Here is a 23,684-nt window from a genome sequence, read left to right as displayed (position 1 = left end):
TGACACAGAGAAGGGTATGATGTTATACCTGAATTGTGTGAGTTAGTCTAAAAACATGTAGGATTTGTTACTGCTCTTCTGTAGTCACCTGTTTTTTTTACAGAAGGTGATGTCTGTGTTAAAGCAGTCTAACCCCAGAAAACTGTTTATTCACATGGTCTGTATTCATGCAGAGATGTGAGAAAATGGTTTAAATGAAATGTCTTACCCTTATGTTTAACTTGTTCAGCCAGGGTTTTTTTCACCTACTCTTTTACTAGGATACACTTGTCATCTGACATCTTTCTGTTTTTACCTTTGTAGAGTACCTCATTATATCAAACACAACAGGGAACCAGTTTCTGAAGGGAAACCCAGATGTGAGGCCCTCCAAACATCCAGTAATCTACTTTGTGACTGATAAATTAAAATATCTTGATTAGATTTATAGTATTATAGAGCTGCTTAAGACATGACTTTTGCACATCTCTCTAATCTAATCCAAGGTCATTTGCGGGTTCAGTATCTCTTCCTGATGGATTCCATGGCCTGAGAGGGTAACCTCCAGTTTATAGAAATTATGCCTAGTTTAGAATGTCTGATGATGGGGGTTAAAGCTGCTGTTTGCATCTGTGTAGCTAAAAGATTAAGTCAACATGGTTTGGTATTTCTTCTTGTAAACATTTTGTAAAGATCAGTGTCTGCATGGGGCTGAACATAAAAATGGAGTGGTTGATGCTATTACATTCCTCATCATGATGTCTGCTTTAAGCAGTATGATGTTTTAAGCCTTCCCTTAGCATACTGTACAGACAACACACCACTAAAAAATGAAAATGTAGTCAGGGAATGAAGTACTTGGGTTGATAGCTCCCTTTTTTGACCATCATGTGAAAATGGTAGTCAAGAAATTATTTTATACTCTCAGCTATGTGACAAAAGAATATCATCAAGGTCTAAAGAGGTAATCACTCCCCTATTCTCAGCATTGATCTGGCCAGTTATTGTGTACAACACCCTCATAGGGATGTATCTCACTAAACATATCAAACAATTATAGGCACCATAAAAAATCACAGGCCTGACGTCTCTGAACTACCAAGAGAGGCTGGAAATTCTATCCTTTATCCAGTGTCTTACAGACATTTGATGGGAGATCTCTATATCATTTACTGTGCCTATAAAGACCTGACTGTTCTGGATCTCATGTTTGTCCATAAGTCCTACATCTCCACCAGTACTAGAACCAGGAACCTAAATCTTCACCACCAAATAAGTAAAACACAGGGGAGACAGTGTTATAGCCCAGCACCTCCTAAACCTCAAGAATGTACTTTCCCTGCATGTTAAACAGTATGACTTGCTATCTTCTTTAATCATAAACCAGGTGATTGGATTTGTATCCACAAATCTAGTCTGAAATTGACTGATATGGCCCTCTTGTAAGGAGGTGTAGCCTGAGGGAGGATATTGGCAAGGTGTGAATGATAAGATGACTCAGTGGCCTTAAAATATCTATTAATCCAATCTGTGAAAAACGTCTTGATATTATTAGTAATCCTTACTGGTCTGTCTATATGGAACTGTTCGACAGCTGTTAGTTATTTTCATGAAGTGCTTATTAAATGTGATATTTCCATTGTTATATTATATTAACTCACTGGTCGATTCTTTCCTTTGCTTTAACTTGCATTTTCTTTGTTGGCACTGCCTCTCGTATCCTATTCATAAGATGATCTTGAAATTTTTTTCTTCAGCTTAGAAACTTCCCATTAAACAACTGTGCAGCCCCAGGCACTGACATTTTGCATAGCTTGTGTAATGATCTGTTTCTCTGTTTCTTCTGAAAACCTCAGGTATGTTGCATATTACTTAGCATTTTTTTTTTTTTTTTTACAGGTCCAGCTGGAGTACCTGGTGATCCTGGTCCAGTTGGGCTAACTGGACTTGATGGTCCACTAGGTCGTAAAGGAGACATGGGTTCTTCTGGCCAGCCAGGTAAGGAAAAATTCACACAAAAAAACTGCTTCTGGTTTTGAAATTTGTACAGTTATGGGCTCAATCATACCAGAGTTGCTCAACCCAAGACGCCATGTTTATGATAGTAAAACTTCAAATATTCTAGCAAATGGGATGACCAGGAGTAAGTTTTATGAAAGGAAATGCAGTTTATTCATAATGAACTTTGTTTTTTTTTAAACCTCAGTACTATGGTGACTCTCTACTACTGTTCTCTAATGTAAAACATGTAAATATGCATTGTATATTATACTATGTTGCCATTTTACTTCACTTTTGTTTAACTTTATAACATGTACTACTTGCTTAACTATTACTATGTCTACTATGTTTTATGGAGCTTTTCTCCCTAGGCCTCCACTGAAAACGGGCTCCTTGAGCCCAGTGGACCTTCCCGGTCATCAAACTGGAAATAAATAAAATAAATGAAGCATGCACACCAGGTGGGTTACAGTTTATCCCCAGCTTGGTATCCTTTAGCTCCAGATACTCAGTATTTTGAAAGTAATCATCATGATATGCTCTGTGAAAAGGAGAGAACATTTTTTTTCTTGTGCAGTTACTGAACCCTACAAGTAATAAGCACTTTCACATTCCAGCCCAGGCTATAGCTGCTTTTTTGATGAGGTCAGTATGGCAACATCTCCACCCCTAATACCAGCAAATCAGTGTGCCCAGAACCTTTGCTACTTCGGTACTTGTCCATCCTTACTGTCTCTGTTAATTATGTCACATAGAGCAATTACTGTTGTAAAATGTAATAAATAAGTAAATCAACTGCCTCCATGAAGTGAGTAAATAGGGCCTTCCTTCTTCAGCAAATGCAACACCATAGCAAAGATAGGTTGGTTTAGGCCTTGCCCCGCTCACTGCCATTCAGGGGAAGACACCCTGCACCCCCCTCACTGCCTTTCAGGGGAAGACACTCTGCACCTCTCTTTAAAGTGATTTTCTGATGTTAATAAATGCACTATGGCATTTGATGAGTCAAGTGCCTTGATGCATTTTTTCCATTTGTCTGTACTTAGTTATTTGGACTTTTTAATAAAAAGCTTTGTAAATGTTTTATTAAACTGCAACCTAAAACAAATTTAGTATTTCCTACTGTGACATTAGCCTTGGGTAATGTGTATTGCATCCATGCACTTTAATAGGGCATCTTCATGCATGTGAGGTGGTGTGGCCATTAAAGTCTGTGTACACAATGCACATTTTCCCCTACAGTAAGGTGACAATGGTTAGAGTTTACTCTTTTCCTCAAGTGACGTCACTGTATGAAAAACAGACTTTTTAAAAGTGTTTTTCTCCTCCAAAATGAAGTAAAAAATCCTCCTGGATGTTCAGAGGTGGTGTTGGGCAGTTTTTTCACCATATACCATAATGCAACGGTAAGCTTTAAAAAAACACTGAAAAAATCACTTTAATCGTAGTCAACTCCAAGCTTGGTGCATCTCAGGCAGAGAAGTGCGGCAATTACAGAGAATCAGATGTGATTAGTTAAAATTCACACAGATGTTCATCGTGTTACACTGCTGCAGTCATTACACTTGGGGTTATCCTGCCGTCAGGCGGTTCCCCAGTCGGCCTGAGTTCCAAAGTCTTGATCCGGAGTCAGTTGCTGTCGCCTCCTCCCTGACATCAGTGCGACAGGGATATAGAAGATGCAGCAGACGCCATTTTCTTCAGTCTTTCTTGCTGCGCGGTGCCCAAAGCAAAAGCAGTTCGCAAGTGCCGGGCGGCCATCTCCTGAGATTTTCATTCAGAATCCAGAACCGAAGTCTTCTACAAAGCCAAGTACCCCATTGGGGAAACTTTTTCTTGCCTCAGACCGATGTCAGTAAAGTTAATAACTGTATTTCTTGTGGGAAGCAAATACCTTATAAGGATTTCCATTCCTATTGTATCCCATGCCTAGGCCCAGACCACAACGTCACTGGTTGTCGGTTTTGTGCTAGGTTTAACAAGCGCACTATTAAACGTCGGTTTGATTTTGCCTGACATTATTTTGGTAGAAAATTCAATTATACCATGCCGTCGGAACTTCTGATGACCGGAATACACAAAAAGCGCAAAGACAAGGATAGGCATCAGAGGCCCAAAACTGACACTGAAGCCTCTTCTAGGCTAGTTGCCGGTTCTCCAGTTTTCAGAGAGGCGCCTTTGCAGCCCCTGACGACCGCTTCTGTAGAACCACAGGCCGCTTCTGACTCCCACGTGGAGATGGCTGGGCCTTCGGACACACGAGTTATTCAGCCTACTGGGACTAACCTTTCAGAGGGATCCGGAATAGCTGAGCAACCCACAGCTTCAGAGGGTGTCTTCAGACCTACTCAGTTAAGCATTAAACCCTCAGATAAGTCTAAGCCTCCTTTAAAATCAAAGAAACAAATACAGCATTTTCCAGGACAAGCCTCCATGCCTAAGAAACAAATGCTCAGAATGGCCGAAGACCTAATCACTCTGTTCAGGGGGTCCCATTACCCCTCCTGATAAAAGGCCCAGACAGGATGCAGACTATGACTCATCCGACCAGGTGTCCATCTCTTCTGATTCATCCTCAGACCTAGGATACTCTACCCCCTTATGAGGATTCTGATGCTGAGGAATCAATTCCATCAGCCTCACCGCCTGAGGACTACTCCTTTGGGGAAACCCTTCATAACATGAGGGAACATTTCCACTGGGAAGGCCAAGATTACTCAGAATCCAAGAAAAGGCTCAGAGACTTCCTTTTATTACCTCAACACAAACCCCTTGCTATTCTGCCAGTATTAGATATTGTGGATGATGTGTATACTGAACCCAGCTTAAATCCTGATTCCTTACCTCCAGCCCCTGTTAAACCTGACAGATACTATGGAGTCCTTGACTCTCATAAATTTCTGTATAAAAGCCCTGTAGCTGACCCTGAAACCATTTCTCAGGGACCCAAAGGAGTTAAGGCCTCATCAGCCAAGAATCCAGTTCCCTCTGACAGAGATTCCAGAGCATTAGACAGATGGGGAAAGAAAGTATATACGTCTGCAACTTTAGCAGTGAGAGCCTTAGATTGCCAGTTTTACATGCTAAAATATCAGCAATTTTTACTGTCTCAGTTAAAATAAAAAATGCTTCCAGAATCAGAGCCTCCTAATTTTAAAGAAATGCAGGATTTATTGCATACAGCTGCACAAGTGGGAAAGCATACTTTGCAATGTGGTTTTGATTCTCTAGAGGCCTCCTGCAGAGCAGCAGTTACAGGCTCTGTCATTAAACGACATGCTTGGTTAAAAGAACATACGTTACCAGATCATGTTAAAGCAAAATTATTGGCTGCACCTTTGCAGCAGGATGTGTTATTTGGAGTTAAGGCAGAAGTATTAAAGAAAATGGAGGAGAAGGCAAAATCTATGCAAACGGTGAAGGATTTCTTACAGGTTCAGCCTCCTAGATTTAGCAGAAACTGGCCAATTAAGAAGTGGTCCTTTCCAATGACAGACAGACCTCAAAGGGAAAGATGTAGATGTCCAAGAGGTAGAGGTCAAACATAATGTCCTTACAGGCCTCGACAATGGGTTGCATCAGGCCAGAAAGAAGGGGAATACAGGCCCCAGACATAAAAAGCAGCTTCAATGACTTCCCACTATAGCTTCCAAACAAATCCCTCTTGGCAGCCCCCTTGGGAGGAAAACTGACACTCTTCTACCACAACTGGCAAATGATTACCAAAGACAAATGGGTTTGCAACATTGTATTGGTTACAGGTTCCACTTTCACACTCTGCCAAGGTTTAAAGGAATGCCAAATCTGCCACCAAATCAATGGGCAGAGGCTCAAAAACAAGTTACAGCACTCATGGATACGAGAGCTATTCAAAGGGTACCATCACAGGAGCAAGGACAAGGATTTTACTCAAGACTCTTTCTGGTACCCAAAAAGGACAAAGCCTGGAGGCCCATTCTGGATCTTTCATCTCTAAACACTTACCTGGATGTTCCGAAATTCAAAATGTTGACATTACAGCAGCTTCTTCCCATGCGGGGCAAGAAAGCTTGGCTCGTGACTTTGGACCTCAAGGAGGCATACCTGCATGTCCCTTATCAGACAAAACTGCAGAAGATACCTCAGATTCATAGCTGGTTCATTGCACTACCAATTCTCTGCACTGCCCTTTGGCTTATTGACTGCACCCAGGGTCTTCACAAAGTGCTTGGCACCACTAATTGCATTTTGCAGACAGAAAGGAATTCAAATTTATCCGTACCTGGAGAACTGCCTGATTCAAGCAGAGAGCAAGGACATTTTCTAAAGCATCTGGCGTTTGTAAAAAAGTTAAGTTGCCTGGGGTACACAGTAAATGAAAAGAAATCAAAATTAGTGCCCTCACAAGAGATTATATTCCTGGGTGCCAGCTTGAACACAACGGCCCAGATGGCTTATCTCACGCCAGACAAGCAAGGACAACTGACTCAATACTTTCAATTGATGGCAACAAAGACCCAACTCACTGCAAGAAAAATTCTTCAGGCCTTGGGTTACATGGCATTGTGCATACTACTAATTCCGTATGCCAGAGTGCATATGAGGAAACTACAATGGTACCTAAAGAATGTATGGTCTCAACACCGTCAAAGTATGGAAACAGTTATACCACTAATCTCTTACCTTCAACAGCAGTTTCAATGGTGGGCTCAAGCTTGTCACCTCAACAAGGGACAACCTTTTACACAACCCACAGCCAGGCAAACACTGACAACAGATGCATTGGATTACGCCTGGGGAGCACACATGCCAGACAAATGTATTCAGGGCATGTGGCCCGCAGAACAAAGGCATCTTCAAGTCAATCAAAAAGAGATGCTAGCTGTACAAAATGCCCTTATAGCTTTCAAGGACCTGCTGCATCCAGGACAACTACTGCTAAAGACAGACACCACCACAGTTGTGTGGTACATAAACAAGCAAGGGGGCACTCACTCCTACCCCCTATGCAGACAAGCCATGACCTTGTGGAACGCCGCTGTAAACCTTCAAGTTCATCTGCAAGCACAGTTCCTGCCAGGAGAGAAAAACACATTGGCAGACAACTTAAGCAGAAACTTCATGGATCCCCATGAATGGGAATTGAATCCACAAATATTCAGAAGGATAACACAGAAATGGTGGAGCCCGGACATAGATCTGTTTGCATCCCTAATAAACTGCCAGCTACAAAAATTCTGCACAAGGAGTTACCATCCACAAGCATGGAAAGTGGATGCCCTCTCATTCAGCTGGGAGAACCTACAAGTATACACTTTCCCACCACTACCTCTCCTGCCAAAGGTACTCATAGAAGCCAGGCAAGAAGAGCCAAAGATGATCCTGATTGCAGCCAGACTGGCCACGCTAGCACTGGTACCCAATCTTAAGGAGCTTAGCACAAGAACCACCCTGGATTTTGCCTCAAATCCCACATCTGCTGACTCAGCACAACAATCAAATACTACACAGCCAGCTAAAGACCTTAAACCTAGCTGCATGGAAGATTCCTTAGTCAAGCAAGCAATGCCTCATTCCAAAGCTGTTATGGATGTCATTCTGGAGGCCAGAAGGCCTAGTACCAGGAAAGCCTATTCGAATAAATAGAAGAAATTCTGTGCCTGGAACCAGACTCACAGCCTTGACCCTCTTGTCCCAAACATTCCTCAGATACAATACTTAACTGAGATGCTGGACAAAGGCCTCTCCTTCTCATCCATCAAGATCCACGCCTCTGCCATCTCTGCTCATTACAACACAGGTCCACCAATTTTCTCTAATCCTCTGTTAAAACAGTACCTCAGAGGGGCTAAAAACATAAGACCATCCCATAGAGCACCTACTCCAACTTGGGACCTCAACTTTGTTTTGGAAGAACTAACTTTACCTCCTTTTGAGCCAGCTAACACAGCAGAATTAAAATGTATCTCTTGCAAAACTGTTCTGCTCCTGGCAATAACATCAGCACGAAGAGTTTCAGAATTACAGGCACTAATGGCAGTGGAACCTTTCCTCATTTTCCACCAGGACAGGGTGTCTTTAAGAACTAACCCTACGTTTATGCCACAGGTGGTATCCAGTGTGGCTCTAAACCAAACTATTCACCTGCCAACTTTTTATCCAAAGCCACAGAATAAAGGGGAGAGACTACTGCACTCTTTGGACATTCACAGGCAGTTATGCTTCTACTTGGACAAAACCAAAGCTTTCAGAAAATCTGAGCAATTATTGGTAGCATATACTGCAGGAGCACAGGGAAAAGCCATTTCAAAACAGGCTATTTCAAAATGGATAGGACATTGTATACATTTCGGCTACACATACCATGGAAAACCTGCACCTAGCAGCATTAGATCTCACTCCACCAGGGCAACAGACACTTCAACTGCCTACCTCAGGGGAGTACCTACCAAGGATATTTTGGAAGCAGCAACTTGAAGTTCTGTACATACCTTCACCAAGTATTACCATATGCCTCTATACTCTAAATCCAGACCTGGCTTTGCCACTGCAGTGCTGCAGGGCCTTATAGCCACCCCTAATGCCTTATAGAACCAGCCACCCTACCTCAGCTTTGGGATTCTACCCAAGTGTAATGACTGCAGCAGTGTAACATGATGAACATAGTACAGTTTTGTACCTACCATAAATGTAGATGTTCGAGTGTATACACTGCTGCAGTCCAGGTTACCCTCCCCTCCTTCCCATTTTACTGGCTGGTACGTACCTATGTCTTCTACCCTTACTACCTATGGGGAGTATTTGCTGGTAGCTGTAAGTTGTTTTTTGCTTTTCTTATGTATGTTTTATTAGCAGTTGGAATTGCCTACCTATTTAGAGGCACCTAACATCTGGGGTAAGAAAAACTGAAGAAAATGACGTCGGCTGCATCTTATATACCCCTGTCGCACTGACATCAGGGAGGAGGTGACAGCAACCGACGCCAGACCAAGACTTTGGAACTCAGGCCGACTGGGGAACCGCCTGACGGCAGCATAACCCCAAGTGTAATGACTGCAGCAGTGTATACACTCGAACCTCTACATTTATGGTAGGTACAAAACTGTACTTTCTCCTTCAAACAGATGTATGACTCACCAAAGCTTACAAATGCCCTTGCACCAATCCAGCTACGTGTCTTGTACTGCAATGCAGTTACTAAGTTTGGTCTTTCTGAGCCCAGAATAGCTCAACCTTTATATTCTGATGTGTGCACGATGACATAAAATTTACTGCTGAAAGAGTATAGTCAATGAAGAAATTTAGAATAACTAGTGATACTGTGAAAGAGCTGTTAAAGGACAGTGTGGTGATTCTGACCATTTCCTCCAGGGTTGCTTTAAGTGGCTGAGAAACAGAAGCATATCTGGTTCAGCCAGCACACTGCGCCAGTACTTTGAACCAGTGCCCCACCCCCTCAGTTCACGTGAAGAGCAAAAAAAAAAAATTAAGGTCCTCCATCCACTCGTTCAGGTTCCTTTTGAACAATGTCAGAGGTGCTCTGCTTCACATGAATTGGCAGCCTATTCCAAAGATGCAGCAGTTGCTGGGAGGCAAATCTGTCCCTCCAGCATGTCCTATTCAAGTTGCATGCCATATTTAGGTCCCCAGAATGGGTAGCTCTACTCCAGTCTGATTTCCGAATGTGCAGGAGATTCATTAGGTTTGGGTCTGAGAATGATCTGTAAGCCAGGCATAAGTCTTCCCTAATAAGTCTTTACGATACAGATTATAATGACAGGGACTTTAGTCAGTGTGCATAAGGCATGTGTTGGAGTCCCTTGATCTTCTTTGTTAGAAACCTCTGAGGTCTCCACTTGCTGCAGGTGCTTTGCACGGTACATGTCAAAAGGGGTGTTATATTCAGTTATGGGCCAGATTAATGACAAGTATAGAGGGGTTATAACCTCCTTTGCTCTAGAGGTGATGACTTTGCAAATTAAGTGTGCTATGCAGAACACCTTCCTTACTACAGTAGACACATGGTGGTCAAACAAAGTCGCAGTCTACTTGTGATCCCAGATCCTTTACAACTTTGTAGGTACACAGGGTATTGTTAATTTGATAGTGTGGAGGGACATTGTTTTTACCGAAGGGAATGATGATGCATTTCTTTGCATTTAGTTTGGGACCGTGACTAAGACACCAGGTTGTTGGTCTGTATAAGACCCTCATGAAGTATACTGACATCATTTGGAGATTCTGTAATTTCACCCAGTTTGCAGTCCGCAAAGCTGGTCAGCCAAAACACCTTAGTTTTGGCCTGACCAGCTGAGAAGTATATACCAAGTAGTAGGGGGCTCAGCACTGACCCTTATGGCACCCCGCTGGTGACAAGGCTTCAACTGCTACAACCCATCTTGAAGCACAGGACCTTAGTAAGATAGCACAGTAATTCATGGCTTTTATGAAATCTAGGGAACCCAGCCAGACAGCTGCCTACTCCTGATGTTTCCCCCAGTAAAGGAGGAGGGATGTTTCTTTTCAGGAGGAATTTAACTCCTCAGGATCTGAAGATGAGGGAGAATGGTCTTATTCTTTTCACCTGCCCCAAGGAAACCAGATGATTTCTATAGAGTGCTTGACACTCTCAAACACCGCTAAAAGAATCCACAAGCTGATCCTTCAGATGTTTCTAATGAATCCACCAAAGGTGCCCCTTTACCTAATGACAGATAAAGTAGATTGTTAGATAGATTTGATAGAAAGTTGCATACATCGGCTACCTTCTCTATGAGGGCCCTGATCTGCTAAATTTTGCATGTTAAACTACTTAAGAGTCTGTACATGAACAAATTATACTACTGACAAGAACTTAGAGAGAGACATACAGAAGACAGCTAAGATCAGCACTGCAGGTATCCAGACACTGTCTAACATGGTTATAATGCACTGGCTGCATCATGTAGAGCAGCTGCTACAGGTTCTGTCATTTGTAGACATACCTGGCTGAGGACACAGCTGCTGTCTAACCATGTAAAGGCAGAACTCCTAGATGCCTCACTGGATAAGGACCTCCCTTTTTGGACCCTATGCAGAAAAAGTATTTGTTAAATTGGACAAAAGGGGAAAGAAAATAAAAACTGTGAAAGAATTCTATTTGTCTCTCACACCTAGGTATAGTAAGAATTACCCTTCTAAACCTTGGTCTTTACCTTTTAGGCAAAAAAAGGGGAGGCCTCTCTGAGCAGCAAGACCAATACATTCTAAGACATGGTAACCTGATCAGAACCCTAGATGTAGGGGATCCAGGAACCATGTCTCTTCCAGACAGCTATGCACAGCACCCATCCCATATCCTGCTCCGTTTAACAGGTGGACTTTCTATTTTTTCATACAGCAGTGTAAACCTCACCATGGACCACTGGGAGTCCTACACATCATAGAAAAGGACTGTTCCATTCATTTCAGAGAAAGCCCCCTCCCCCCTCTTAGGGATGACAGGACCCTCAAAAAACCAAGAGGGTCCTATCTTGCTAGACTTTTGCAGCAAACGTCCATTCAGTCAATTCTTGCAGGGGAAGGAGGCTCAGGGTCTTACTCAAGAATCTTTCTAGTCCCAAGAAAGGAAGGAACCTGGAGACCAATCACAGACCTGTCAAAGTTAAACAAGTTCATATACATCCCAAAATTCAAAATACTAACCCTTCAGAAACTGTTTTGGTTACTCTAGATCAGAACACCACCTACCTTAATGCCCTCATTCCAATGGAGCATAGGAGACAACTTTGGTATGAGTCAGCAGGATTACACTGCCAAGTTTGTGCTTTGTCATTTGTCTTAACCACTACTCACCGTTGTAGCCCAATGCATAATCTTAACAGTATGTATTTGCCTTACCTGGATGACTGCCTCACCCAGGGAAAATCCATCCAAGAACTCCAAGCAGCCTTGCAAATTACCATGGACTGCTTCCAGAAGGTAGGTCTCGCTTTCAACCTCTGAAAGTCCCAACATCAGCCCCAGGCAAAACTTTTCTCTGTGTACACTGATAGATTCAGTACAACAAAAAGCCTTACCACCACAGAACAAAGTTTCTATTATCACAAACTATTTGGTCAGCCTATTGCCAAAGCAAACAGTCTCTGCAAGGGGATCCTGCATCTTAATATTCCCCCTAGCAAAACTACACATGATTAAACTCCAATGATTCCTAAAAACACTTGGGAACAGCATTCTCAACTCATGGAAACAGAGGTACTGGTTTCTCCACTGTTTAAAAAAGGGGCCACTCTGGTGCAAAGACACTACCTTGCAGAATCCAGAGACAAACCTCTGTCTACCAGAAACAGAAAAGACCATCACCACAGACAGTTAAGAAAAAGTCTGGGGTGCACACTTAGGCCCCCTGACGGCGCAGCGATTCTGTTCCCCAGAGTAAAGTAAATTGCATATAAACTCAAGAGAGATGCTGGCTGTCTTTTTAGCTATGAAAGCCTTTCAAAGCAACACTGCAGATTTAGACATCCAACGCCATGATTATGTGGCAGATAAACAACCAAGGTGTAACCCATTCCTATCCCCTGTGCGGTCTTGCAATAAAGATTTGGCTCTTGGCCAAAGAACTGCAACTATCATTCATAGTATCCTACATCCTAGGTCAGACCACCACCATAGCAGACTTTCTGAGCAAGGACCTTCTGGACCTCAGTGAATGGATGCTACAGGGGGCAAGAGAATTTTCCTGGGCCTCACCGAATAGTGTGGACACCCCAATGTAGACCTTTTCACTTTAAATTAGAACAGACTACAAAGGTTCTGCTCCAGGACCCAACAGATGGAGGCTTGGTGGGAGGATGCCTTCTTCAAATGGACAGCCCTCTTTCTGTATGCTTTTCCACGGTTACCCTGATCCCCAGGGTACTGATAAAAGTGACGTCAGTCAGGCTGAACATGGTACGCGTAGCCCCTTCTGAACAAGGCAACATTTGTTCTCCCTCCTCTTAACTCTCAGTGAAGGGAGATGTTACAGTCTTCCACCAGTGAAAGATCACCCTGATAAAGGAGTCTGTCATTCATCCACACCTGACCACTCCCAAACTAAACACGGAGGACTGATTTTTAATCTCCACAAAAAGCAAACTTCTGTATAGAAGTGCTGCCTAACACGAGAGAGGCAAGAAAACCAACTACCAGAAAATCATACTTATCCATATGGAACAGGTTTTCTTTTTGCTGCCAGAACAAAAACATCAGTCCTCCTCATCTGGACACAAGTCTAGTGTTGGAATATGTTTATGGATTATTTCACCAGGACCTTTCCTATTCCAGTATTACTGTGCATGCTTCTGCCATCTCTGCTTATCTTACCTGCTCACCCTCCCATCTATTCTCACCTCCACCTGAAACAATTCCTAAAAGTGGTCATGCACCTAAGCATCCCAGTAGAAACCCTCTAGCTGTCTTGGATTTAAACTGTGCGCTAGAAAAATTTACCTTCCTACATTTTTAGACAGCAGCTTCTGCTCCTTTAAAGATAGTCACACAGAAGACCACTCTACTGGTAGCTGTCACCTGAGCCAGACAGACCTCAGAACTGCAAGCCCTGCTGTGCAAAGAACCTTTTATTATGTTTCACAAGGAGAGAGTAACTCTTAGAACTAACCCTTCTTTTATGCCCAAGGTAGTATCAGAACTCTCATATCAAGCTATTTACCTGCCAGTGTTTTTCCTAAACTCACAGAATAAAGCTGAACAAGTCATACATTTACTAAATGTAAACTGACATATCAGGTGTTACTTCAACAGAACAAAGTTCCCAAATTCAGCAGAACTGCTTTTGGCCTTTGCAGAAGGAAATGAAAGCAGACCCATCTCCAAACTATTTCTAAATGAATAGCCAACTGCATTATTTTCTGTTGTTCTAATCATAGCAAGTCTTTACTAGCCCATATCAAGGCTCACTCCACCAGACACAGGGCAGCCACCGCTACCGTCATTAAAGGTGTCCTTGTCCAGGCCATTCTGTAAGCTGACACATGGGACCTCTGTCTACACCTTTACCAAACAATAATTTAAGCATGGTCTCCAGGTCTAGGGCAGATTTTACTACTGCTGTCCTACTGAACTTGCTGTCTCAGGGGCTACCAGCCAGCCTACCCCCCCAACCTGTAGCTGTGGGAGTCCTCCCAAGAATCAGTACTACAAAACTGACTAGTAAGAAAGTAATACAGTTGTGTTACACTTACCATAAATGTAGATGTTCAAGAAGATTGATGTTACAGTACAAATTCCCACCCTCCTACCCCTCTATCTCATGGCCTCCCCCAATACCTGGGGGGGGGGGGGTTCTGGCTAGTAGCACTTTTCCATCATCAGCCTCTGTCTCTATTCCTACTTTTTTCTTGGAATCTTCCTTTACCTCTGTCTGAACTCAGACATCTGGAAGTGTTGTCCTCAGGCATCAGACTGTTGTACACAGCTTTGAAAGACCTTAGGATAGTGCCAGTGGATGCCTGTCTTGTACCCTAATGTCCAGATGCCATTCCTCAGACATCGGCTAGGGATGATAGACTCTGGAAATTTGGCTAGTCACAGGCTTCTGCAAATTGCCTTTTTGACTTTTCTTGATGGTTGTACAGTCTCTGAATTATAACAGTTAAATATTTAATTGAGAGTCCTCCACATCAGTGGTTCTGGAAATGCTTGCCCTCTACAACAAATGGAGTTAAGTTGATATTCTCTTCTTCTAAATACACAGATATATAGTTCGTATACCCACAGCTCTAGTCTACTATGTACATGTATGTTAGTTGTAAAGTAGTGTTTTCCTACGTCAGTCTGTGTGTATGCCTGCAAAATTAAAACTATACAGAATGGATGCAGCCATACATATGTGTCTGTATGCGAAAGTTACATGTCTGTGTTGGAATCCCTACCTTTTCATCTTTTTATGTTGCAAGTTATCTGTAGTGAGGGTGAAGACAGGCAAGTGGATCATTTGACAATTTCCTTCTCTTAATATGCTGATGATGCTTTTGGTCATTCTTGTGCATTTCAGCAGTATGTAGTATGTTGGGGGTATTCAGAAAGAATGATGTCGCAGCTGTGCAGCAAGAACTAGCACTGCTTGTGACTGCACAATATTGCTGAACAGGGATGTAAATGCAATACAGGGAATGCACCTTGATACCATAATAAATGAATTCCCCAGAAAGAAATGCAGTGACCTCTCTGGGATATAAGCACTACTACAAAAGGGAATGGGTGAGGGATGTATGTATTTTGAGGGGGAAGGTGCACTTGCTATAACATATAGAGAAGGGATGGAAGCAGGGAACTAGTGTAGGTAAGGGAAGTGTATAGGGAAGGCAGCAAGGACACACAAAAACATACAACACAGACAAAGACTGACAGCAGAGGTAATGACACTAAAGGGTGAAGGTATATAGGAGAGGTACACTCAAATATACAAGTTAGACAGATGGAGGATTGGGCAACAAACTGGAGAGGGTGATATATACACAAGGAAGGGGAACACCAGGATAAGGGGGGACTGCCTGTCAAGCTGCAACACTGGTGAACCAACCACAAGTCAGTCATCTCTGTCACTAACATCATGCTGGGTGCAGACAGTGCTGGCACACACAGTGGTCAGGGTAATGCGTCTCTCTCTGCTTTATGCATGAGGATGGGCTCCATTGTGTCACTGCAGGTGTAGAGCCACCAAGTCACCTCCCTCAACACCAGGCTATACAGCTCCTACTGGTGACCCAACAGGTACTTCGCCATATTGTCACTCCCATATAAGGCCCCCCTACAGTTCTCACTGGAAAAGCAGTACCAGAGACAAACAGCAAACTATTTTGGCTAACCTTGATAGGTTATTCTTGATGAGTGTGCTGCTATGGTGACTACATTGGGGTTCTGCTGGATGCAAAACAGGTTGGTAGTTCTATTATATCATTAACACTGTTAGTAGGTACAGAACTATCAAAATGCCTGCAAAAGATATTCAGATGCATGTGTCACACAGATGCAATCAGGATGTCACTGCTGTAGCACAGATCACAAAGTATACAGTGAATATAAAACGTGTTCACACCCCTGTTAAAATGCTAGGTTTTTGTGATATAAAAAAACTAGACTATAATAAATCAATTCAAAACTTGTCCCACCTTTAATGTGACCTATAACCTGTACAATTCAATTGAAAATCAAACAAGTCTATTAAGGGAAAAATATAAAAAATAAAGTACACTAAGCTGGTTGTGTAAGTGTGGGTGTGGTGGTGATTCTTGCTGTGGCTGTTACCATATCTGTGTTGAGCACTCCTCAAGCTTCATTGTGAGTACACCATAAAGGACAACCATAATAGCACCTCAGCACAGACATTTAGTGGCGGTGGTCTTGTAGTGGTGTGTTGGGGCTGCCCTTGCAGACATTACCCACATGGTGGTTGACAGCCACAGTCACACAGTTCAACATCATCCTTGCATAATGGTGACAGTGAATGCCATTTCATGCAGGGGGACATCACAGTGGATGAGGCCACCCACACTCAACCACATGCCCAGTTGTGATGTCACCACCCCCTATGCATATGTAGTCACCTGCATGCGTTAAATCTTTACTTGGAAAACCATCGCCTTAAGCAGATTACTTTAGGGATGAAGGACTCCTCAGACATCTCTTCGGAACACCCAAAAAAGAAGGCCAAGACCCTACATCCTACCTTTACCGCTGGGCCAATTTCTCCCGATCCTCGGCCTGGTAGAATGATCCGGATCTGCCACACTGGATATAGCGGGCACCTCCACGGGTGCTGCACAATCCCACAGCACGTCCACTGAGGCTTTACCAGTACTGATCTCTGATGCTGGGGGAAATCAGTGTTTTCTGAAGGCCCGTCTGATCCCTCTGATCCTTTGCAGTCTCCAGATTCTAGGCCCCGTCAGACGCCTGCTAGGCCCCTTAAAAAGAAAGACAAAAGAAAGCACATCTCTCCCTCTCCTGAAAGCTGCCTGATTAGCAGACTTTCAGTCAAAGCCTGTTTACTGCTTTGTGGCCTTGCGGCCTACCTCTACTGAGAGTGCCAACATATCCCCTCCACTCCTGAGCCCTAGGACTCGGACCATAGATCCTAACTCAAGGGAAGAGGAAAACTTCTCGGATTCCTCTGAGGAATCTGTCTTAAACTTTACAGATTTCATCCCCTTTGGGGTATGGCCCCCAAAAGAAGAATCAGCTGATCCTCACTCCCCAGCAGAGGCCTTGACATCTGGAGAAACTATCTCCAAGATGAAGGATCACCACAAGTGGGAATCCTCCGAGATGACTGAGGTCCAAAAAAAAGATACTATGACCTCATTCAGATGTATTCCCCAAGCCTACCCGCTGTTCCATCTAGTCTTCCTGCCTTTTTAGATGCCTTCTTCTCAGCATCTCTTAACCCAGACTCCCAACCTCCTGCACCATGCAGACCTGATGGACTTTACAAGGTGCCTGACACTGCTAAGCATCTGCTTTAGTGCCCACCTACTGACCCAGCCACAATCTTTATCTCTACCGACAAGGCCTCTAAGCTTTTGCCCACTACCACCATTCTCCCTGATGACAAAGACAGCAAAACAATGGAACATCTGGGTAACAAGATTTATACTTCTACTACCTTGTCCTTCAAAGCCACTAACTACCAAACTCACATGCCCATGTATGCCTTATCCCTCTTGGAATTTGCCACCAAACTTCTGGCGGATATTCCTGACTGCTCTGCCAAAGCCTCACTGTCCTGTCTCCTGGCCCTCTCTTCCCAGGTTACCAGACACACTATAAAGTGCAGTTATGATGATGCTGATCCAGAGCCAGGTCAGCAGCATCTGCCTTGTGTAGATACTCTTGGCTTTGCCTCCAACCCATGCCTGATGATTTCAGGGCTAAGCTTATTGATGCACCCTTGGACAAAACTGCATTGTTTGGTTGTAATGTAGCAGACCTTTTAAAGTCTCTTCAGTAAAAAGGTAAAAACATGCAGGACCTTAAACACTTGCTGGTTTCTCCCATACATACCTTTCAAAGAAACCATGCAGCTAAATCACAATTTATTAGGAAGCACTCTCGTCCTGCTGCTCCATTAATGCCTAGGAAGCCTACAGGGAAACAACCTCCTTCAGCTACAGCATTTTCCACCTCTAGCCAGAGACCACCCTTTAAGGACAGGGCAGGTAGCAACTGACTACCTGCCCTCCTTGCCCCCTCCACCCTCTCCTTTACCACTGTCAGCCCATCTTTCTCACTGCCTCCCTCTGTAAACCAACATCACTTCAGACATGTGGGTCCTGCCATACTCCAAAATGGTTATTTTATGTCTTGGCTCTCCCCTCCAAAAAGAAAAGGTACCCCACAGCCACCTACATAACATCTGCTAGTTCAGGGCACCATCAAATCAGTCCCCTCAGCTACAAAACAAAGAGGCTTCTACTCCAGAATCTTCCTGGCACCCAGGAATGATGGACCCTGGAGACCTATGCTAGACCTCTCCCATCTCAACCTTTTCTTAAAGGTCTGAACCTTCAGAATGTTGACCCTCTTTCCTCTCCAGATTCCCCAAGGGTTCATGGCCACATTAGATATAAAGGATGCTTATCTCCACATCCCCATAAAAGCAACATTCAGGAAATACCCAAGGTTCTCGGTGGGCTCTCCTCACTTGCAGTTCTTTGCCTTGCCATTTGGACTTTCCACTGCACACAGTGTCTTCACAAAATGCTTGGGCCCAGTGATTGCTTATTGCAGGACAAAGGGAATACAGATATTTCCTTACCTGGGTGACATGTTGATCCAGGCAGACAGCAAAGAGACCCTCCAGCTACACATCCACATTGTAGTGGCTCTTCTAAAGTCCCTGGGATTTCAGCTAAACTTCCCAAAATCTCATCACCAGCCAACCCAAGACATTGTCTTATTCAGGTGCAGGATACACTCAGCCTCATGGAAACTTACCTTCCACCCCCTCAAGGTGAATTCACTGACAGAACATCTATTTCTGGTCCTTCACTCTACAGATTTGACAGCAAGGCAGCTCCTCAGACTGTTTGTCTGCATGGCAGCCACCGGGCCCATGCTATCTTTAGCAAGACCGTGTATGAGAAATTTACAGTGGTATCTCCGGTCAGTCTGGACACAGCACTCCCATCCTCTGGAGCACAGGGTGCCTCTTTCTCCATTACCTGAAAAAGGAAATACAGTGGTGGTTGTCTGCCCACACAGGTCATGGACACAGATGCCTCAGACTTGGGCCGGGGAGCAACTCTGGCCCATCAAAGGAACACATCAATGCTCGAGAGATGAGAGCAATTCTTCTGGCCCTCCAAGAGTTTCTACCTTTTCTCCAGAAGGGTCCATTGAAGATTTACACAGACAACACCACTGTACTGTGGTATCTCAACAAGGGGGGGGGGGCAAGTCTTACTTGCTGTGCAGACTAGCCCTTCTGGTATGGGAATTGGCCACCTCACAGGGAATCACTCTGCAGGCGGCCTACATTCCCTCTCTCCTCAACTCCCAAGCAGCTTATTTCAGCAGAACCATCACAAACAATCATGAATGGATGCTTCACAGAGATGTATTCTTGGATCTGGTACATCTCAAATAGACCTGTTTACCTCCTCCATCAACAGGCAGCTTCCTGGCTTTTGCACCAGGACACCAGAACTCCGGGCACTGGCAACAGATGCCTTCTCAATCTAGGGGAGATACCTATATGCCCCTTCCTGCTCATTCAGAAAGTCCTGCTCAAAATCCTGCAGGACACTCCAAAAATCTTGTTGGTGACTCCGTACTGGTCCAGACAGCACTGGTTACCCCTACTTCTACAATTGTCCAAAGGCAATCACCACAAGTTACGGCCAAGAGTGGACCCTCTCACACAAGACAGGATCCCGGATTCACCCACAGTGGTAGCTTCTGCACCTCACACTGTGACTAATAGAATTCTGATCCCATTCGGACACCTTTACAATGAGGATGTGGTCAATGTCCTGCAGGAGGCCAGGAAACCAAATACAATAAAATCCTTAGTGGAAAAGGTTCATTTTTTGGTGTCACAAAATACAGCTGGACCCATTTTCTAGTGAACCCCCTCTAGTCCTGTCTTACCTGCGTGAGCTACTGCAGACTAGTTTGGATTAGTCTTCCATCAAAACTCATCTGTCTGCAGTTTCAGCATGCCTTCCTCTGGATCCCCCCTCGGCATCAAGACTTCCTTCTATGCTCTTCCTTAAGGGGGTACTTCACCTCAGACCTCCCAGAAGACAATTGCCCCCTCCTTGGGATCTTAACTATGTGCTTGAACAGCTTATGCTCCCTCCCTTTGAGCCAGCAGGAAAGCTTCTCTAAAACACTGTACATGGAAAACTATACTGCTAGTGGCCCTGACCTCAGCCAGAAGACTATCAGAGCTACAAGCCCTTACGGCTATTCCTCCCTTTCTAATATTCCACAAGGATAAGGTTACCCTTAGAACTAACCCATCCTTCATGCCCAAGATGCTGAATGATTTGGTCCTTAACCAGGCCATACCCCTACCTGTCTTTTTCCCCAATCCACAGGGGACAGTGAGAGAGTACTGCACTCCCTGGATGTGCACTGACAACTCAGGTTTTACCTGCATAAAAATCAAGTCCATCAGACAGGCTGATCATCTTTTTGTATCATTCCACCCTAGAGCCCTGGGGAAGGCAGTATCCAAACAGACCATATCTACTTTGATCTCCAAGGCCATCACCTTCTGCTACCAATTCTATGGTAAATCTCTGCAAATCTCTGCAAGGTGCAGTTAAAGCACACTCCACCAGAGCCATGGCTTCTTCAGGAGCCTTCTTTGAGGGCCTGGATACTTCTACTGTTTTGGAGGCAGCTGCTTGGTCTTCAGTTCGCACCTTCACCAAACACTACAAACTAGATGACATCTCTAGATCCATGGCAGGGTTTACCAGAGCTATCCCTTCAAGGATTCCTGGAGTCTACCTCTAGACCACTTCCCCAATTACAGTGAGCTTTGGAACTCACCCATACGTAGAATACTGCAACACTGGAATAGAAGAACATAGAAAAGTTGCGTAAAATCTTACCATAACCATAGATGTCCTTCTCTTCCATGTTGCAGTATTCCTTCCCACCCACCTTCCCCTCCTGTTAGGTTACATTTCTGTATCTGGGTGGCACTGGGCTGGCATTGCCCTTATTAGGGCTGGCTCCGACTGGGGCTTTCAGTTCTGAGGGTTGGCGTGTGCAGACGTCACTTTTATGGCCCACATTTCCTCAGCCATGTCAGACATCACACGCACCTCAGAGGGACTGAAACCTTTTGTATACTGATCATACATACATGAGACAGGAGTAGTAAACCCATATGTAGAATACTGCAGCATGGAAGAGAAGGACATCTATGATTATAGTAAGATTTTACACAACTTTTCTGTTTAAGATAAATGTCTTGTATAGTTAAGAAAGCTCAATTCATTTGTACAAGATTCCTGAACATCTGAATTATTTAAAAGATCCAGATGGTAGCAAAGTTTTGAATCTAAAGCACATAGGGTCAAAGTGTACAGGAAGTGCGAGTATAGTTTGAATTATGAGTATCTGAGGTACATTTGCCTTTTGGGTTATTTACATGTACTTTGTCATGAAAAGGTGATGTGGAAAGAAAGTAAGAGAAACCACAGTAAATAAAATGAATATGAAGAAGTTTGCTAATGAATGAATGGAGAATTATTCTTTACACTGTAATGTTATACTGGATATTTTGGTCATGTGATCTACATATATATCTATTTAATGGTGTGAGAAATCATCATATTATTAGATGACAGTGAAGATGCAACAGTAAAACTAATTGGTTGTTTTAGGTTTGCTGCCCTTGAAGAAAAAATTCATTGGATTAATATCTTGTGAAGTGCTGGTTTTGGTGTTTTGTTACTGTACTTCTGTACACCTATTGTGAAACTTGTGCACCTAAGGTATTGCATATAAAGAAGAGAGAGGCTCTCTTTTCTGTGTACAAGCACATTGTTAAACCTGCATTTTTCCCTGCCTTTTATCCTAAGCCCTTAATGAAGCTTTTATAAAGCTTCTGCTATTTAAATCACCATGGAAGCACACATTTTATCACCTCCCATTAAGAAAGCCATTTAACACTTATTAGCTTCCTCCCATGAGAAGTCAAATTTGATGGTACTAGATCTTGGCTGTTTCCACAATTAATTCCACTCTTTTGAACATATACATAGTCCATCATCTAGCAACAAACCCTTCCTGATCTGGGTCTATATGTTTGGTAATTTGCTTGAAGCCATTGTTTTTATTGTCTTCTGAACATTTGCTACAGGTCAAATCACAGTCAAGCAAGAAGTCTTCAACAGCTGAATGACAGGCCCATCTTCCTATGATCTTATCTCTATCAACAGAAGCACTGTTAGTAGTGGAGCATGATGAGTTGTCCAAGGCTGATCTGATGAAACAGGAGTCCCTTTGTTTTGTGAAATCACTGTCTCACTGAGAACACCCTTTCTTCCAAGAGATATACCCTGCCACTGTTAACACTGGCCTTCCCCATGGAAGGTTACATTTACGTGCATAAGTAAAGTAGTTGTCCCAGACACCATTCCATCAGTGGATGGACACACTGTGGAGAGAGAGGACCAGCAACTAGATGGTGAAGGCTTGCAACCAGGAAAACTTCTTTTGTTGGAAGAATGCTCAGAAGACAAGAAAAAGCCTGATGACTAAGATGCAGTCATCAGGTTCTTAAGGAATGGCTTAACAATGTTTATTCAGGCATCAGGTTCTTAAGAAATGACTCAACAACCTTTACCCAGGGTACTTCCTTTCTTCAGTCACTCTTTTTCTAACCGCTAAGAGGTGACCTGTGTTCTGTCATACAAGGCATCCTCCGACCTAATACTGATGGACGTACTGCACATCAGCAAGTGATATGGCATTAGAAATACTTGGTTAAGAGATCTAAACCTCTTCTGCAACATCAACAGAATGTTTTGGGGGAACAGGTATCTCTTTCAGAGGATACCACTGCTCTGGAACAGACTACCCATCCATATAAAACAAAACGCATCCCTGTCCATATTTAAGTGCAACTTGGGTCTGTAGATGGGTAATAGGAATTATCCCTTTTACTACTTATGGACAGAGGTAGCTCCTAAATGTTTTAGCCCACTCGAGTCCCTTCAGGTAATATGTAATTGACCATGGGGTGGGTAAGCCAATCCAAGATCAAACAGGCCTAGGTTAATTCAAGCAAACAGGGTACTGGCCAGGCTTAAAATGGCCAACAAGGGCAACTAGCTTAATACTTGCCTATGTATCTATTCCTAGCAGCAGCTTTTCAATTCCTTCACTAAGAGGAGTCACTTGAATTTCCAGCTTGTTGATTATGGCTTCTAAATAGTTTGTCCTTTTTGTCTTTCTGTATTTGTTTGCATGCTAGAGATTTTGTTCAGCATTCATCTATCAGAGAGAATGTAGGCAGTGCTACTGCAGCACCTTTCTTTTGCCAAAACAGCTCTGGACCCAACTCTAGGCCAAGTCATTATAGTAGAGGACATCATGACAAACTCCTGACCATTGCCAGACATTTTTCTGAGATATTCCAAGCTGCACTACAATACCTTCAAGTCTATACATAAATGGCCATTCCTGGAAACCTGTGCACATGCTTTTAATTATAT

At 43.5% G+C, this 23,684-nt stretch overlaps 1 protein-coding gene across 4 annotated transcripts in view; it reads left to right on the top strand.

Annotated features, from left to right (window-relative positions):
• Positions 1 to 23,684, top strand: part of COL4A5 (collagen type IV alpha 5 chain) — a 3,591,008-nt gene that overhangs the window by 3,443,342 nt on the left and 123,982 nt on the right. For all 4 annotated transcript variants that reach the window (XM_044057208.1, XM_044057205.1, XM_044057207.1 and 1 more), the window contains one exon: positions 1,879 to 1,977. In XM_044057208.1, the coding sequence (XP_043913143.1) occupies positions 1,879 to 1,977 (99 nt within the window). The remainder of the gene's footprint in view (positions 1 to 1,878; positions 1,978 to 23,684) is intronic.

The sequence above is a fragment of the Protopterus annectens genome, chromosome 15.part0 (genome assembly GCF_019279795.1).
Source record: "Protopterus annectens isolate FY-2018-M chromosome 15.part0, PAN1.0, whole genome shotgun sequence".
Classification (NCBI taxonomy): Eukaryota; Metazoa; Chordata; order Ceratodontiformes; family Protopteridae; genus Protopterus; species Protopterus annectens.
This window is presented reverse-complemented; position numbering and strand designations above follow the sequence as displayed.